At 41.3% G+C, this 19,145-nt stretch overlaps 1 protein-coding gene across 1 annotated transcript in view; it reads right to left on the reverse strand.

Annotated features, from left to right (window-relative positions):
• The window catches only part of ARFGEF3 (ARFGEF family member 3), a 153,186-nt gene that overhangs the window by 88,962 nt on the left and 45,079 nt on the right, over positions 1-19,145 (reverse strand). Inside the window, exons 7-9 of the mRNA XM_077776166.1 lie at positions 9,287-9,409; positions 5,616-5,658; positions 2,302-2,380 (exon numbers count right to left, since the gene is read on the reverse strand). Of these exons, the coding sequence (XP_077632292.1) occupies positions 2,302-2,380; positions 5,616-5,658; positions 9,287-9,409 (245 nt within the window). The remainder of the gene's footprint in view (positions 1-2,301; positions 2,381-5,615; positions 5,659-9,286; positions 9,410-19,145) is intronic.

Raw genomic sequence — 19,145 nt, forward strand, 5'->3', positions numbered from 1 at the left:
TGCCCCATACCAAGATTGCCCCTACTTTCTGACAGCACTCAATCCTTGAACAGACTCTCATTTTCTTTAACCCATTCCAAATCACCTAACTCTGGTTCCAGTCTTATAACAATCTCTCCTAAAATCCTTTGACTGGATACCATTGGCTCCCCATAGCATACAGACATTATTATTACAGATAATAATCCCTCATTATTACAGGTAATAAACCCAATTCTGCTAACCTCAGGTAATTTTTGACTATTGGGCATCAACTCTCTTTTAAGTAAATTTTCTCATTTGGTCCTTACAAAAACCCTAATATATTTTATACTACTAACATTATATTACATAAAAGATAACAATAAATAAATATTAATTAATAATATATTAATTAGTTTATGGGATACATAAGCTTATGGTAGTTGAGAGCTCTGCCCAAAAGCTGATAAAGGGCAGAACAGAGTTTTTACCAGTTAATCCAACAAAGATAACATAGTTGAGCCAATAGTGATAAAACACTGTACGTGATTATATCTTAGGAATAAACAAGCCAATGAGAAACATATCTCAGGTCTGATATAACAGCTGGCTCTGCTATGGGGGAGAGAAGCTAGGCAGGGGTGGGGAGGAGTGAGCTCTAGAAGAAATCTAAACCTTGGTCATGAATAGGTAGAGTGACTATATAACCTATCCCAGATAGGACCCTGTTAAGAATGAAGGAGGGTGATTACAATCATAAAGAACAGGTGTAACTTGGAACTGTCCCAAGGTAATCAGGTCACATGGGGACTTTACTGGGGTCACTGTAGTTGGTGTTAGAGCCTTTAGGTTAGGATAGCTATCTGAGTCTCAGGCCTCCTGCCCCAACTCTCTGTGGTCAGGAAAGATGGGGACAGAGTATGGGAGAAGCCATCTACCACATGCCATCTGCTGTTAGCAGACACATCCCTTCTGAGGGAAAATAATGTGCTGCCTAGAATCTGGGGTGAGAGAAACTTAAGGGCAGGGCTGTGGAAGAAGTGCTTTGCTTTCTGGCTTGTCCTACCTATGGATTAAATAGGTTTCTTCATTGTTTAAGTGCCTAACATAAACAGAGCTTAATTTGGTCAAAAGGTGTAGGTGCAGGGGCACCTGGGTGGCTCAGTCAGTTAAGCATCTGACTTTGGCTCAGGTCATGATCTTGCAATTCGTGACTTCAAGCCATTCATTGAATTAGGCTCTCTGCTGTCCGCAAAGAGCCTGCTTCAGATCCTGTCCCCACTCCCTCTCTCAAAAATAAAGTAACATTAAAAAACGTGCAGGTGCAGGTGACCTAGAGGGACGATGGATACACTGATGTAGAAACCACTAGGCAAAGACTTTCAAGAGTCATTCTAAGCTTAGCTTTTAAAAACCCTGAGTTTATTAAAAAAAAAAAAAAAAAAAGAAGCAAAAACCAAAAAAACCCCAACAAATTTCTGGAAGTTGTTCCAGTAAAGTGAGAGACCTCATTAATGTTTCAACTAGACTATGTCTCCCAACTTCTTACTATATATAAAATTCTTTACGTAAAAGTTCTTTGGATTATCAAGTATTCTAGTTCTTAGTCAATGAAAGTGTCTTTCGTAACTCAAAGGGCATTTCAGAATCTTATTGTGTTGTAGAATTTTGCAATTCACTGTATATGTAACTGGTAGAGCCTTTTCATCTCATTTTGGAAAGTCTAGTCCTTTTAAAATTTGGCTTTACTACAGATGTATAAGTTAACTTATTAACCTACTGCCTGGAGAGTTAGAGCAGTGGACATCATCTATATGATCTAATACCAATATTAAATGGCACGCAAAAAAAAAAAATGAGAACAATGTGTTCTTTTCAGAGATCTGCAGGTGAGCACACAGGCTCAGGAAATGTTAGAATACAGAAAGACCATACAGTGCGCCCTTCCCATTTAATAGAGGAGAAAAGCGTAGTGCAGGTTAATGAGAAGACTCATTTAGAGTCACACCACTGGGTTACATCAACTAGCTTTGTCATATCAACTACTTCTTAGCCAACATTCTTCTCACTTAGCTCAATGCTGGAGGGATTAAAGATTAATTCTTTGCCAGCTACAGTTTTCCCATTTCTTATGAGAAAATTATATCCTTCATTCATGGTGCTTGGTAATGTGAGCTTGTCCAAAGTCACTGAATATATTTCTCAGGAATGACAGGTGAATACCAATGAGGGGGGGGACCATTGTCCCTATGATCTGCAATTTGAAGGGATGCTGTAGACAAAAGTCACCTCAGAAATGGACAGCTGATAAGTAAGAACACCAATGCTGAAGGCACTTACTTGATGGCGGCTTGTAGCTTCTCACACAGAACAGTAAGCACAGAGACAAGGTCATCACAAAGGGACTCAACTGTTGACCCTTCAAACAGAAGAGGTTACAAGAGGTTAGACATGGGCAAAGGGCACTAGAAGCTTCCTCAGCAGTCCTTCCCATCCTCTGCTTTTGATGTGTTTGGGACTAAAGAGGTCGTTTGCAGATACTGAGCCTTCCTTAGGTCACCAAAATCATCATAGCAAATATAATTATTCATTTCTAAAGTAAAATACTAAAAATACAGTTAAGAAAATGATAGGTTGGTCTTATAAATAAAACTCATTCATACTTAGCAAAGGAAGCTTTGATTAAGAAACAACACAATTCACAACAATTTTCTCAATATTTAGGCCAGCAGACTACCCATGTATCCCTTATTCTGACCTTTGGAATTTCTGGGTCATTTGAGTAGATTTGAGTTGTAGCAAAAAGATAAATGTGGCAGCTTGGAAGAAAGATGGCCTTTTCAAACTAAGGAACGAGGGAAAGATTGCAAAATAACTTAGTCACCATCTTCACTACTTTTACTGTCTGCCCAGCATCCTTGGGGCACATGGTTTTTAATGGAGCAACCAATGTCAGAAAACATAATTTTCCCTCCAGACATATTCATGTCCAGAAACTAGCAACAAACTCCCACGGAAGCACCTAATGTACTGGAAAGAGGCTGACATTTAGAATCTGTTGAAGTACTGGTCCACAACTTGCTGACTGCATGGGCTTGGGTAAGCTTCAGTTTTCTCCATGGCAGAATGGGAACAAATAATCGCCTCACAGAATTGTTGGGCCAAGTGAAATTATACGTAGAAGCATTTGCTTTTCTTATAACAAGTACCTTTAAAGATATATATAAATGTGGCTAAGAATTTGATCAATGTATAGATGAAAAGATGATCATGAGGTCAAGGAAAATGGAGAAAAATGGCAGGAGCGTAAGAGAGAAAAAGTTGGAGGAGGATGTGAAAGAGAAATGGCTAATTCTCAGAATTTGTGATCTTCAATGCAGAAAGAAAAAACCTTGAGAAATCATACAGTGATAAGACACAGTTACAAATAAATAAAACCGTAAGTAGTCCTAAAGCTCAGTTTTAGGTAAATTTCAGTGTGTCCATTCACTTTTAACTGGTATGTGTTTTTAAAGATCTATCTTTGACCAAGAGGACTTGAACCTCTCTTTTTGGCTTACAAAACCAAAGTGAAGATTGTATGGGAGCTGCAGTTGCCCAGAGAGAGGAAAGATGGGTGGAGCATGTCACTGGGAGCTTGAAAAGATGCTGGAGCACATGCCGGTGGGTCTGCAGCCTAAGAGCAGAGCAAGGGGCAATTAAAACAACACGCTCAGGGCATGCATGGCCCATTCAGATGAGCGTCCTACTTCAGCTCAGGTCATTTGTGCCCGGCATTGGGCTCTCTGATGTCAGCACATGCCGGGAGCCGAACCAGCTTCTCTGAATGGCAGTCACAGCAAGGAAGTGGCAATGTTTGCAGCTTCTGCCATGAGAAACGAAAACTGGTATCTCTTTCTGCTACTACTGGCTCGTGTTGGAAATAAGCCTGCTGGTATTGACCAGGCCTCACAATATTCCATACCAGACCCATATTCTGAACACAGATACCTCATAAGGAAAAGCATATTCCTGCCTTTACAAAAGAGACTTTAGATGAAAGCTCTATGGGCAATTGTCAAAAGGCTCTTCCTATGGGCCTTGCAGATCCAAGGCTTAGATAATAAAGGGGGTTAAGAACACAAGAGTTACAATTGAGCCAGGCCCCGAGACAAAGAGCCTACTTTGGGGTCAAGAGCAGAACACAGCTACTACATATATCTTTGCTAATTGGTGAAGCATGGCAGTCCCTTCCTCAAGGCCTGCATTCCACAAACACCCTCCCTTACACTGGCAGCTGGGATGAGGATAGATAAGAGTAGCTAAAACATAAACCCAGGCGCAAAGACTGACAATTTAGGGCCCCCATGGTAGTTTCCACAAATAAACCAATTCAGAAACATTTATCCTCTTGAGAGCCAGACAGAATAACTCCTAGCTTATCTATATACAATTTAACTTGTATGTTACCCTGTTTTTCACTAAGAACATTCTGTTATTTCCTTGGTCGGAATAATTCTGCACTTGATATCATAAAAGGCCTCCCATTGTAAGAAATTCTTTTCTCTGACCTCATGTTGTTGCTGAACTTTTAAATAAAGACACCAAAACAGACAGGACAGAGATGCCTGCCTAGTGATCAGAAAGAATCTCGGGGCTCTCTCATTTCTCTTTCGCTGACACCGTCCATCCTTCAGGGACCCCTGGACCTGCCGGAACCGGCCTCCAGCAAGCACAGAGTCTGCTTCCGATCCTCTGGCCTCCTCGCTCTCTGCCCCTCCCCCACTCATGCTCTCTCTCAAAAAAATAAACGTTACAAAACTAAATAAATAAAACAACATGCTCAAGCAATGCGTTCAGAGATGGCTTGACATCTTTCTCATTCCTTTCCTTCACTGTTTCTCCTAATTGTGGCCACTTGGCTGCTTCTCTCTGTCCCTTTTGTTCCCCTTTTCATCCTCTGCTCCCCTTTCTCATTATGAACAGGCAAAACTATAGAAGAAAAGCAGATTTCCCAGTGGTTTTTAAATTACTGAATAAAATCTGAAATAAAATCTAGTTCAATTTTTTTAATAAGATGATTTGAATTATTTCATACCTCTTCCAGGAAACAATAATAAAAACGAAAACAAAAACCAAACTGCTTGACAATTTTATGTAGGCCTTTGTTTTTTCTTTTCCTCTGGGTCAGAAGGAAATTCCCCACCTTGATTTCACCTGCTATTTAAACTGAGCTGTCTGTCCTGGAAGATTTCCTGTGAGGTTCTTTTTTTAATAAAAAAAAAATGGAATTTCACAAACTTACTTCTGGTACAATAGCTCTGTGCCAATCAGGTTTCCACTGAAATCCTCTATCCAATTCTCATTTTAACAATGAATAAACCTAACTTCAAGGAGAACAGCAACAACAACAACAAAAAACCCAGCCTCCAACAGGAAGGTATATGAAGAGTTAATACCCTTCGGATAGTTGGAACAGAAATAGGGGTAGCTAGCATGAAGGGCAGGGACAGAAGGAAGATTAAGTAACATAATCACCAGTAAGACAAAGGTAAGCAGACCTCTGAGGATGGTGAACTAACCTGGGAGCTCCCACTCATCTTTTCACCCCCAGTGCTAAGCACATAGTTGGCCCCCGTTTCTTAAATTGAACTAGCAAAAATCGAATCCAATACCTTGATTCCTGAATTCCGGTGGGGCGTCCGGGTTTTCAATGATCTGGTAAGGGAGACACACACATAGGACAATTAGGAGATTCAGGCGTGAAAATCCCCGACTCTTAGGCATTGGAAAATTTTAGGAAACAATGTCACCCTGAACACTCTGGGGCTCAACTGACTTACCTAAGTGCACCCTCCATGCACTTGATAGCATTACTCATGGTATTTGTGAGAAGACTCTGACGTCTGGAACTGAGCTCATCAGTTCCAAAAATAGTTCATTTTAAGAGTCCACAGTCTTCACAGAAGTTTAAGCCCTTTATGCACTTTATTTATGATTCCAGGGTGCTGAGCTAGGACTTGGAGCCATACCTGTATAAACAGGTTACCTTTGTACTGTTTGTCCCAAGGTCACAGACTGCGCTTTGATTGGCACTGAATGAACACAGTAAAATGAAGGATCAGGTTTCTGAACTTTAAAATACAGGTCCAAAGATGACTCCTGGTCAGAAGCACCAGCTTCCTAATTGATGAGGGATCATATTAACTTCCAACGGTCTGACCAGACCAGCCCCTCTAGGCTGTGGCCAGGCAGGTGCAGAACTATCAGAATAGAGACAGAACTTGGGGGAGGGGAGGACAGGAAGGGAAAGACGTTTACCATTAATTAGGCTCCCTTCCTATTGCAAAGAGAATTTAGTGACCTCTAAAAGGAGTGTAGAAAGGCTCTTAAGTCTCCCCACTTCTGAGCACTGGGAAAGAAGAGAGCATTTTCAGGCAACTCAACTACCAGACGAGAAAATCATTCCAGGGCACTGTTTTGTTTTTTAAACTTGTTTCAGACACATGTCTTTACTATTCTTTGTCCTTCAGTTTGAAAGCTCAGCTGCTTCCATTAACACTCATTGTGAGATGCTATGCCAATGTCTACGGCTCAGTGAGTGGCTAACTATAGGTGTATAATAGCATTTTCTGGAGGAAATGCATCCGAATCATTTTTAAAGGACAAGAGAAACACTACCACCTACCCCCTAAGAATTTACATGAGGCATTTTTGCTTTTGGACATTAGTAGCTTATAATTTCACAATGGCTTGCATCATCTAAGTAATTCAATTAACAAAGCCTGATAATAACTCTGGGATCCTAATGACACAAAATCAAACTGCATAATCTTTCCTGGGAGTGGGGATAGACATTAGGTTGAAGATAGAGTTGGACCCTTGAACAATACGGCGGTTGGGAGTACCAATCACCCCTTATGGCTGAAAATGCCTGTGTAACTTTGACTCTCCCCAAACATGACTAACAGCCTATTGTTGACCAGAAGCCTTACCAATAACGAAAACAAGTCAATTAACACATATTTTGTATCTTAAATGTATTATATTCTGTATTCCTATAATAGAGAAAGATAGAAAAAAGTGTTATTAAAATAATAAAGAAGAAAAATACAGTACTGTACTCATGGACAATATCTGTATATTAGTAGACGCAGGCAGTTCAAACCCATGTTGTTCAAGGGTTAACTGTACATTTCATGCTAATGCTTTTGGCATTCTAAATTTATTTTCTTTCCATTGTATTTAAGTCTTCCTAATTCTGACATGGTCCATGATGTCTTCCTGTGATGGGTCATGCTAGGTGTCCCATAGGAGAACATAAACTCTACTTTGAGTGAACCTCACCATTTCTATAGACCTCTTCCCTTTAATCACCACTCTTAGCTGACAATGTCTCTCTCTAGTAGACATCACAAATGCTACAAATATTAGCATCCTGAGAACTGTTTTTCTGGGACATGGAAACATCTCCAGGGACTGCACGAGTAACAAAAAGGAAATAACAGGAAACACCAATTTTCCACCTCATTTGGGATCTTGCCTCAGATCGAGTAAGTCCAGATGGTCCGTGATGAGCAGGATCAGAGGGCTGATTAGACATATAATACCAGGGGCAGAGGCAGATAACCCTGTTTTTATTTTTTTTTTAAAGAGTTTATTTTTAAGCAATCTCTACACCTAACATGGGGCTCGAACTCATAACCCTGTGATCAAGAGTCCCATACTCCATCAATGGAGCCAGCCAGACACCCCACTATCTAAGTTTTATCCAGACCTCTACAGCTTTACCTGTTACCATTCTTACAGAAGAACAGCATGAGCTAACAGGCTAAGTCACTTTACTTGAAGCCAAATACTCTCCTACTAAAAAAATATAAAAATAAGATTAAGTGAACGAATATAATCGAAATCACTTTGAAACTACAAAGTTTCATTTAAGGCTTCTCCTTAAAACATTAAGATATCATTGCTATTATAGTATTTCATCACGTTGCCATTTAGTGAGGATGAACTATGATTGTATGATTAATCTAAGATTCCCAACATCATAGGTTTATTTCTATTAAAATGTGTTTTTAACAATTTTTTCTTCAATTTTTTTCCCTTAGCATGTTTTACATTTATAATTTGAATTTCTTTTAAACTACTATTCCCACATTATCATATTGAAAATCCTAATATAAATGAAGTGGTTTTTAACAAAGGGTAAGCTAACATTGTAATATCCCAAGATAAAACAATTTTTTAAATAGAAACTTAGGTTTTGGACATAGCAAACATTACAAAAAAATCAGTATTTGCTTTTTCAGATTAGTGTTGTGTTTTCAACACTGGCTGTCACAGCCACAGTTAGGAGCCTAGGGGTCTGGTATTGGTTCTTTCACTGATAAGCTCATTCATTTTAGATTTCAGTTTCACCTCTCTGGGCTTCATCTTCCTCATCTGTAAAATGAGGGCCAGAAGTATTTGACTAGATAAGCTGTAAGGTTCCACTCAACTCTAAAAATTAGAAAATAACTGAAGGTAAAAATTAGAAATGATTGTAAGTGAAACGTGAGACCTTAATTTCTGTAAAGTTAATTCATGAGACGTTTCAGACTGCCATGAAGAGTCCCTGTTCCACAAAATAATAGAGTGTTCATTTCAGAATACTTCTTGCAGATTTTAAAAGATGTTTAACCTGATTTATTCAGAGGCAGGTTTAAAAAACCAAACACACACTTATTTTGAACAGGGATCATCTCTTCATTAACATTCCCAAAAGACAGGATATTCGAGAAGCCAGTTACATTTACATTTTTTCCTGGGAATGCTCATTTTAGACAGTTTGTTCAAGTTTGGATCAATAAGCTCTAACTGGCTTTGATAACAGACAAAGGCAAATCCCTCTCCCTCCCTGACCCCACCCCATGCAGCAGCAGGTGAAATAAGACCCCGGGGCACAATCTTTTAGTTAACAAAGAGAAACACAGACATCAAACCTCAAAGCATGTAATTAACTGCTATTAACTTCTCCTAATTTTGAATTTACTCCTGATATTTCTTAATATATCAGAATATTTTTATATAAAAGTTTTCAATCTGAGTTTTAAAAAGACAAGTGAATTGTAAAAGACTGACTAAAAAATAGTAGAAACCATAAGGAAAAACGACTGTCAAAGCTTTAAACAGGCAAAAATATATTTAAAAATCTTAATTTGTATAAACCGAAGTTCTTCTAAACCAAGCAAGCCCCTCCTACCGTTTCAGGAGGAAGCAGCCCCGGCAGGGGGTGAGGGAGGGAGCATCTAGGATGTGGAGACACAGCATGCAGTTACACAGAGATGCCGGCAAGATTGCTCACCGTATTTTCCTGCCTTTGTCGTAACTGTAAAGTCAAGTCACTCAGCATTTGACTGAGAGTTGCCCGCACAGCCGTGTTTATACTACGCTGGTGACAGCTACATATGTATGTCTCAATGCACACCTGGTAAAGAAATGAGATAGCAACATACACGCTCTGTAGATAACAGTTCATTACCAACATGCTTTGGAATTAACTGGAGAAGATTTTAAATCCTTCTTAAATAGAAAGTCAGCCTGATTTAGGACTAATCATCCATGAGTACTACAAATATTTAAAATCCCTGAAATCTGTTTTTAAGCCTATAGGAAAAGGAACATTTTCCTAAAGATTATCACTCTTAGAAGCGTATTATTCTGAGCATCATAAGAGAATGCAAATTAGTGAGTTTTAGATATGCCCAATAATGCTATGAGAACAAACTCAGATGGCCGGAAATTAATCAGGAAAAGCTCCCTCCATGGCAAAACAGGAACGGGATGTATTAGCTCCCGAGTTATGAAGTGGGGGGAACAGGTTAGTGAATCCCTTTCTCCTGTGCTGTAAACAGGTTTGATCTTGGATTCACTCTCTAGCTGTGTGCTTCTGGAAACGTGATAAAGGTGAACCATTGGCTATGTTACTAGGCAGCATGGCTTGGGGCGAAGGTGTCTCTTAATGACTAAGCTGCATCTGACTAGGGAAAGCTGTGGACGAACTTTCCAAGCCTGTGGAAAGTCACAGGTCTGGGTTGCCTGGGTGAATCCTGTCATTGCTCCCGGCCTTTGAGGGACGTTTCCCAGCGCTGCTCATGGGGTTGTTACAGAAATCTGCCTCCCATGTAGTTGCAACATGGGGTCTCCTAAGCTAATGTGACTGCACCCATCAAGGTGGCTCTCAACTTCTTGCTCCAAGGCTGACATCTGAGAGCACAGACTAGCCTCTGGACTGTTCAAGGACTCCTGTGAGACAGAAATGCCTGCCAGTGTCCTGCTTCCTACCCGCTGTCCTGTATCTGCGAAGCAATTGGTTTGTGCGAGTCTCGATGTGTAGTTGGACCTGAGAAGCAGCTCTGGTGGCTGCAACATGGAGAAATCCCAATTTGAAAAACCAAAATCCCTCATTTGATGATGATGTTTAATGTCGTGGCTTTTCAGATTTTATTGCCTCTAATTCTTCCGGAAGCTAGAGAAATGGGCATAACAATAAACACGTGCTTTAAATATACCCCCCTTTTTTTCTCTATATAAGGTATGCCATCTGTTCCAGTTAGTAAGTATATTTAGATCCACAAAAAGAAGAAGGGATTTAATGTACCTAAATTATTTTTCTAGGAATAGCTCCAAGATTACCTACAATGAAAATAAAGTGTTTTCACCTAAATGGCAAATTTAATTTGATGGATGATAAGTGAGATGAGAGAGAGACTAAGTGTTAACTTTTGTTGCCTCTGCTGCTTAAGCTGGAGCTTTCTGCTGGGGTCTCACTGTCATAACCTTTCTGGTAAAATTAATGACATAAAAGTAAATACTTTCTAAAAGTTTAATTTATCTCCTATTAAATGCTTGGTAGTCCAAGTGAGCATTTAAAACTCATGAACTTATAGAAAAATAAAATTAAACTCATAAATTTATTTGGAATTCAGCCCAGATTAATTCATTTTTAGCTAAAAATTAAAAGCAGATTCCAAAATATTTATTCTTCAAATTACCATTGAAGGGCATGTCAATTTTAAGTTCATTTTCTCAAATGATCATGGATTATAACGTACTTGAAGGCACAAGTTATACATACTTAGAAAAAAAAACGTGTCTTAATTTCAGAAGGCTTTTACTTTGCATGTAATGAAACGACACACAAACCTTGCAAATACATCCAAATGGGGGGTGTTTCCTTTCGATGAACCAAATTCTCCGTGCTGTAATTAGGCACAGCAGTATGAGTCATGCCTCAGAATTTAAGTTTTCTTTAAATCCCACATTCTCCCCAGAAATCTTTATAGCTATTGATCTTTAAGACCTCTGAGCTCTGACATAAATTTAAGGGGAATTTTGAAGCTGTGGAAGCATTAACGATAAAAGAGTAGCTATTTTGAGAGCTGAACTCCTGCTCAATAGAAGCACAATTCTTTTTAACACCGAGAGCCTTACAATCTCCCTGCAAAAATCATATCAGTCACTTTAGACTCACCAAAGAAAACACAGATGAGGAATGGGGTTTATGTAATAAACGATACAGGATACGGACAAGAACCTCCTAAAAACCAAATGTGTTTCTTTGAGTTTTAGTGTCTCCACCATTTCTAGCGTTTGGTTGCTAATACCAAGTGTACAATACTGGGAATGACTCATTGCATGTATACTCTGCTTTTAAACGTATTAATCCAAGAAGCTCATTCTGCTAAAGTTGGATGTATAAATACTATGATAAATGGGGATCCTTTTAAATATTAAAAGACCATGTACCTGATAATATCACTAACCTTAAGTCCACAGAAGGAAATGTTCTATCAGCTATCTTGACAGCTTCAAAAAAAAAAAGCTTCTCACACTTGCTGTGATAATGATAAATTGGCAAACCAGTAAGGTTCTTCAACTAGGGTTTCCATGATAAACCTGACCACTGTATTCAAGGCCAATGATTTTCTACTCTGTGCACATTTTTCTGCCCTACCTTGAGGTAGTACTAAAATGAGCACACTGAATCAGAGAAGTTAAGAGAATACTAAGTCCAAAGGCAGGCTGAGTTTCTGGGAAAGGACTCATCCATTTCTTCGTGTAGTATCTCCAACATCACTTCTACCTCCCCATGCCCTCTGCTTTCGTAGCACAGAACTGACACTCAAAAAGACCCAGTCCTGTGCCGCTGTCAGAGGCCAAAGGGCCAAGTCAAATACCTTGTGAAAAGCCACAGGCCCCTGACGGCCAGGGAACGCACGAAGACACAGGGCAGTGAGGAGTTTCGTAATGCACATTTTGACCATTTCATGCATTTGTGGACGTCCAGCTTTACGGCATGCTACACACAACTGAGAGCAAAACCACAATAGTTAATGAAGCAAAACAAACCCCAAAAGCAGCAGGAAAAAAAGAACAAGGAAGCACAAGTTTGCCAGCCATACATAAGCAGTACAAGTCTTATATCATCAAGTAAGTAGATTGATAAATAACAGTACTAGGTTAAACCCAGGGTAGAATCACCATTATTAAGTACAAAGAAGCACAGTAGAATGCAGTAGGCATTCAACACTGGCCAAAGTGATAACACATTTTAAAGAAGCTGCCACAAAAATTTGTTTAGCTTTGCAAAACACATAGGATGTGACCTTTGGTTGTTGAACTGTGCGTTTGCCTTCTTTTTCCTACCTGAATGGGGTTCATGGTACAGCTCTGTTAACACAGTGCATGATAGTGAGGAACAAGCTCCATAAACAGAAGAATGGGTGTGTTTCCAATTGGAAACTTTTTATGGAGTTGAAAAATAATTTATGGTGATAAAAAATAGAAAGATCAAAGATGAAGCTACAAGAAAGCAGAAGAATGTCTTTTTATATAGGGAAGACTATGAAAGCTTGTCGATGCCATTCAAAGTCTAAACTCTACATTGAATCAGGATGACAACTGAGTGGCCAAGCCGTTTCCAGGTCAACAGCCATAACAGCTGGGTATGTGACAGAAGCCACCTCAAATGGTTCCTGCTGATGCAAACACACATGTGCGCACGCACACCCTCACAGAGTGAACTGAAATTATTTTATTATTCCTAAGAAATATGTGTGTAAGTGAGTCTGATCACTATGCTGGGGAGGGAAATTTCCTTCTGGAAAATTTTAAAGTGCCCAAGCATACAGGGACAACTCTGATCGTGACTTCCCTCATCTGCTTCCATATTCTTCTTGGCTTAAGCTGGAATATAAAAACAGCTTAAGACAGGGGCACCTGGGTGACTCAATTGACTAAGCGTCCGATTTCAACTCAGGTCATGATCTCACAGTTTGTGGGTTCAAGTCCCGCATCGGGCTCTGTGCTGACAGTTCCGAGCCTGAGCCTGTTTTGGATTCTGTGTCTCCTGCTTTCTCTGCCCCTCCCCCCCTTGTTCTCTCTCTCTCGGTCTCTCAAAAATAAATAAAGTATAAACAACAACAACAAACAGCTTAAGAGATCCCAGCCCTTTAATTCATGCACCTTGATCTACAGAAGATCTATTGAACGCTAGCCTCTGCCCTGTGAACGCACCCAAAATGAAATACAGAGGATGCCTGCACTGCTCTGTGTGGCTTCTAACTCCATTTTTTTTCAAGAGCTATGTAAGTTAGAGGTTACAGGGAAGTGTGGAAATTCATTGCAGAAAGACTACTTTGCTCTAAGCCCATCTGGCAACAAGTAACCAAAGAACATACAACTTAAAGGAGTCAAATCAGGCCCAGTAAAGACACAGGGCCACAAGGAAGAAAAGAAAGGGCTTCCAGAAGGAAAAGTGGAGACATTCTTTAGAACAGGATTTCCTTTCTTTGGCAGCCTCAGCCACCCTGAGACAATGGTCTGGGCTCCCTTGACCAGTTTTCTTGCCAGGAGGTGGGGTTACTTCTCCCGGTTTTAGAAAGAACATAACAAATAAGACACTTCCAAGATAAACTGACCAGATAACCTGTGTATTTTTCTTTTGCATTATATCCACAGACTAATCTGGTCCTTAATTGTAGAATATTTTATTTGCCGTAGGTCTCAGAAATAATGCTACTACATTAGGCTAAAAAAAAAGTACCACTGAACATTTATTTCCAGAGTTATAAGTCAGCCCGATCTAAAAAAAAAAAAAAAATATTTTAGTGACAACTAGTATCATTAAATCAGAATCTCTGGCAGGTCTTCAGCCTCACGGTTTTTAAATTCCCCAGGGTAAGAAGTGGCACTAAACTAAACTATAAACATACAAACATCAGATCCTAGAATGCTAACACAATGCTCAGAAAAGATAAATTGAGTATCAATACACAAAGATGCCCAAGAAATAGCGGATGCCTAACAGTCATTTGAATCTGTGGTCACAAAAAAAAGTAAAAATTCATCAATAACTTTGCTTTATATATGAAAACACCAGACAGCCATTTTCTAACAAAGCACCTTGGTAAAGATCCAAGGTGGGTAAGACTCCCAAGAATTTCGGTTGGTTGCCGACATGATAATGGCAAGATTTTACTAACATTTTCTAAGACTGACAGTGGCGATGAAGCAATATGGCATTGTGGTTAACAGCCCATGTTTGAAATATAAAACGTCTGAATTGGAATGTCCTTCTGTAGAAACCTGGACTAGCAAACTGTCCTTACTTTTTTTGGGATTCTTTATCTATCTTGGTTGTGGTAAAGATTAAAGGAGAATGTACAAAAAAACCCCACTATTTCTTGACACGCCATAGGGACTCAATAGCTAGTAGCTAGTGTTGTTAGCTATTATTATTAACCAGTGTTTTGCAATTGAAGTAAAGAGGGATAGATGGAGTGAAAGAGGGAGGTCCCTGAAACTAAGAGTCTTAAAGAAAAGGAACAATGGTCTTTGAGACAGACTTTGTCTGAACTTGACAGGATCAAAAACTTGAAGTTTCCTGTTAGTCAGTAAGATCAAATCAGCAAATACACATTTAAAAACAAGGCTTTCTCACTTTGAAAGACCCCACAAAGAAGCCTTCAGCACACCTGAGTATATACTCCAAATCTTTCTAATGGAAGAACACTAACCATTTTCAAATTCACTCCACGGAGCTCCTGGTGATAGCTCCTCTTCTTCCTTTACCCAAAGACCTTGGCAATTTTTACTCCCACAGCTTTTTCCAATATTAAGGTAACTACCCTTGGAAAACTCAACCTATCTGCTAATTTGGGCCTCAATACTCAGAAATCTTGATCTAGCTTTTAACCAATGAAGAGAAGGATTATGTATCCATAGGGAGTTTTATTCTGATTGTATAAGAAATTGAGCAGAAAATACATGTTGCATATTTCATAATTATCCATTCTAGACTTGATGATATTTCTTCTTCCTCCTGTATCATGGAAAACCATGTTCTAGAAAGCTTTCATTATTACAGTTTAATTAAGCAAGTTAGACATACAAATGAAGGCTGCCCTCTTATTTACATTTTAAGTGCTTAATGATCCTTTGAAAGTTTCCACAATGCCTTGGGGAAATGGTCTCATTTTTCATACTTAAGTACACATCTCCATTTCCTGACCAACAGGTTTCAGGGTAAACACTATTCTTGGGTAAAAGTCAATGTACGTCAGAGTAAGAAAGAAGAGAATGTCTGGATTCTTTCTCAACATTTCCACAGGAGTTGCAAATGGTGTTTTCCTAGCTATACCAAAAGTATTTTTTCATTAAGACTTACTTTTATGAGAAATTCAGATATGACTAAGAAAGCTTCCAGCAGCTAAGGGGTAGTTTTAGGCTGAAATGTCCTACTTATTTGCTTGTTTTCTTTTTTTGAGGGAGAGAGGGTGCAAGTGAGTGAGGAGGCAGAGAAAGAGAATCTCACAAGGGGGAGGAGGAGGGAGAAGAGAGAGAGAGAGAGAGAAAGAGAAAGAGAGAGAGAGAAGCAGGGCTCACCCAAAGTAGGGGTGCACGGAACCGTGAGATCATGTCCTGAACTGAAGTCAGATGCTTAACCGACTGAACCACCCAGGCGCCCCGTCTGCTTTCAAACCCGAGGTGCAGATTTTCAAAGGCTGAATGAGCAAGTGCAAAGCACTTTGAGAGCCTGCAGAATCACTGCGTTTGAATAAGTCTACAGAATACTGTTATTTTTTGAGACAATATAACTTTCTTACATAGTTAATTCTTTTTATTCTTAAGTGATTTCTATGGTGAAAACGGAAAGGCTGTGCACTGTTGTTATTACAAATTTGAAGAAATACGAAGTCCAGTGAGAAAAATGTTTAGCCCTCTCTTGTGGAGCTGAATTAAGCAATGATTTCAGATGACGGTACTATTGTTCTTTCTTAAATTACCTACTATTCACCTAATGATCTAATTTGTGTGGCTACTGACCCACAGGCTTGTAAATGGGCACTCTGCTCTTCATATAAATAGAAATGCTCCTCCTGTGACAGATGACGTTAAGTGCAAGTGCCGGTCGGGGAGGGGGCAGGCCCCTCCTTTAAAGGCTGACAGTGGGCCTTAGGGTGCAAACACGTGCCTTCAGAAGGAACAGTGGGATGGCTCTGTAGCAGATTAAACTGTTATAGCCTAAGAAATTTATTTGATATTTATCAAGCGCTGCCAAATGGGCAGGGAAATGTGGGGGTGATCTGGTGGGAGAGGATGGAGGATGAGGGGACAGGAGAATCAGTTAGCACTTATCGAGGGGAGGCTACTGNATTTAAAATAAGGTTATACTGACATTCAAGTGTGGCACTGCCTCTCAAACTTGCATGCACATGAACCCCAAGGGGGCTCTCACTGGAGAACAGATTCTTATTCACGGGTCTGGGGTGGGGCCTGACATTCAGCATTTCCAACAAGTTCCCAGGTGCTGCCGATGCTTCTGGTCGGGGGACCTCGCTCTGAGGATTTAGAGGACAGCAGCTCACACCAAGACAGTTTTACAGCAAAGCTTGGTCGGTTGACAAGAGGAGCCATCATGGTGGTTGCTCTCGACTTGACTTCTACAGCACAGTCACTGGAGAGCTTTTACCAAATGTGTATGCTCAGGTCTCCCCAAGACCAAACCACTCCATTTCTGAGGCAACCCTAGCCATCTTAAAAAAAAAAATTTTCTTTCAACATTTTATTTATTTTTGAGAGACAGAGCATGAGCAGGGCAGGGGCAGAGAGAAAGAAAGAGAGAGAGAGAGAGAGAGGGAGAGAGAATCTGAAGCAGGCTCCAGGCTCTAAGCTGTCGGCACAGAACCCAACATAGGGCTCCAACTCACACACCATGAGATCATGACCTGAGTCGGACACTTACCTGGGCCACCAAGGTGCTCCTGACATCTTATTTCTGCTAACACTTCCCAGGTGATTCGAATGTGCAGCCTTTTGATGAGAACCACCAAGGCCTCCGCCAAAGCTTTGTGACTGTAAATGTCCCACAGGTGACAGTTTGGGGAGTGTAAAGAGGAAAAGCCAAAATTTAATTAAGCAACTACTGAAAATGGCTAACCTTCTATAGGAACCATTTGTAAGCCTGTCCCTCCTTCTGATCTTTGATCACAGTCAGCAGTCAAATGGTGCATGCTTTTCTCTTAACCAAAAGACCTCTTTTGAAGACAAAAGGCAAGATTCGTTTAACTCCAACACTGTGTCTGCACACTATTCACGCCTGAGCCTGCTTTGGGATGAAGAGGGGAGCGTTCCTCCCTTCACAGAGGACAGCACCAGGGACCCTGGGACGTGGGTCTTCCACAGCCAAGATGGTGGCCGCACACTCCGCAGTGGGAGGGGCAGAAGCGCGGTCACACCGCCTGCTCTCGCATCCCGGTTCCACCCCTTCCTAGCGGTCTGACTTTCGGGAAGTTGGCGAACCTCTCTCTATGTGTCAGTTTCCTTATCCGTCAAATACGGACAATATTTCCAGCTTCACAGTACTGCTGTGTGGATTATAGGATTTACCATAGAGAAGAAAGCTCTTAAAACAGTGTCTGGCACAGAGTAAGTGCTAAATAAACATTAGGGACAGCTAGATGACATGTTCTTTGAGTTTACGTCCTTGTCTCTTGCCATAACTGGTGCCAAGTGTGTTTTCATGCGCCTGCAGTTGTGCGAGAGAATGGCCACGGAGCACCCAGAACCAGAACTTAGGCCTGGTAGAGCCAGGCGGAGTTGTAGCAGGGCCTGGTGGATAAACGTCCACTATTCTCAGCAAGGGCACCACTCTCCAGTGTCGATTGTTGGCTTTTCGATCGGTGCGGCAGGACCGACTGACGCTCTGGGCCTAGCATCTGTGGTGCTCGCTCATGCTCGGGGATCACCCTGCCTCCCTCAGCGGACTGGCTAGTCCTTCCCACGGCTTGGCCAGACAGAAGGGCCAGACCCCCACTCTCTGGAAGCTGCTGTGTCAGGTCTATACTAGCACAGAGGAGCGATTCTGCGCGCTGCCATTTATCACAAGCACTTTGAAATGGGGCCTCTCATGGCTCTTACAAAGTGGGCTCTGCCGGAGGATGGCCCAACGTGTCCAGTCCCCAGAGCAGAGTGGCAGATCTAGTGAGGCACAGGAGGGCCCGGCAGGCTAAACCATGTCCTGCTGGGAAGAGGGCGGTAGGAGAATCTGCTTGCGGGTCTGCAGGAGAGGCATCGCCTAAAACGTCATCTGGGGGCCTGACCAGGGTGACGGTGACAGAAGGCACCCACCAGCAACGACAGAACGGAAAGTTCATTTATAAGATCCTCACCAAGTCCTTCCTTCAAAGCAATGGAGTCTCGAGCCTTTATCCTGAGTTATGAAGTCCGAGCCAGCGTGGGAAGCAACACACTTTTCCAGAGTGGTCTGAACCCTGCTTTGCTGCTATTGTGCCAGGGACCCTTCCCCAGCTGAGGGGTCACGGAGGACATGAAGAGCAAGTAAACTAGTGACTGTCCTCACAGGGGGCTGGCCCGACCGATGCTCTGTCCTTTCAGGGTCCTGGCCGGGCCAGCACTATTCAGCTGCGCTTGGACATCGTCGTCAACCCACAGCTCCCTAAGGACAGCAGCACGTGCCGTGTGGCTCTAACAGCGGCCTCTTACATGGATTCTACCCTCTTTTCCCGAAGGGCACACCCACACCACAACACAGGTACGACGCACCCGGCTTCCCAGAGAACGAACGAACACTAGGCCCGGGGAGGCCGCCAAGGCAACGGGGCAGGTGGGTGGGGGCGGGAGAGGGAGGAGCTGGGATC

This window comes from Crocuta crocuta, unplaced genomic scaffold, assembly GCF_008692635.1.
Source record: "Crocuta crocuta isolate KB4526 unplaced genomic scaffold, BGI_CrCroc_1.0 scaffold25, whole genome shotgun sequence".
Taxonomy (NCBI): domain Eukaryota; kingdom Metazoa; phylum Chordata; class Mammalia; order Carnivora; family Hyaenidae; genus Crocuta; species Crocuta crocuta.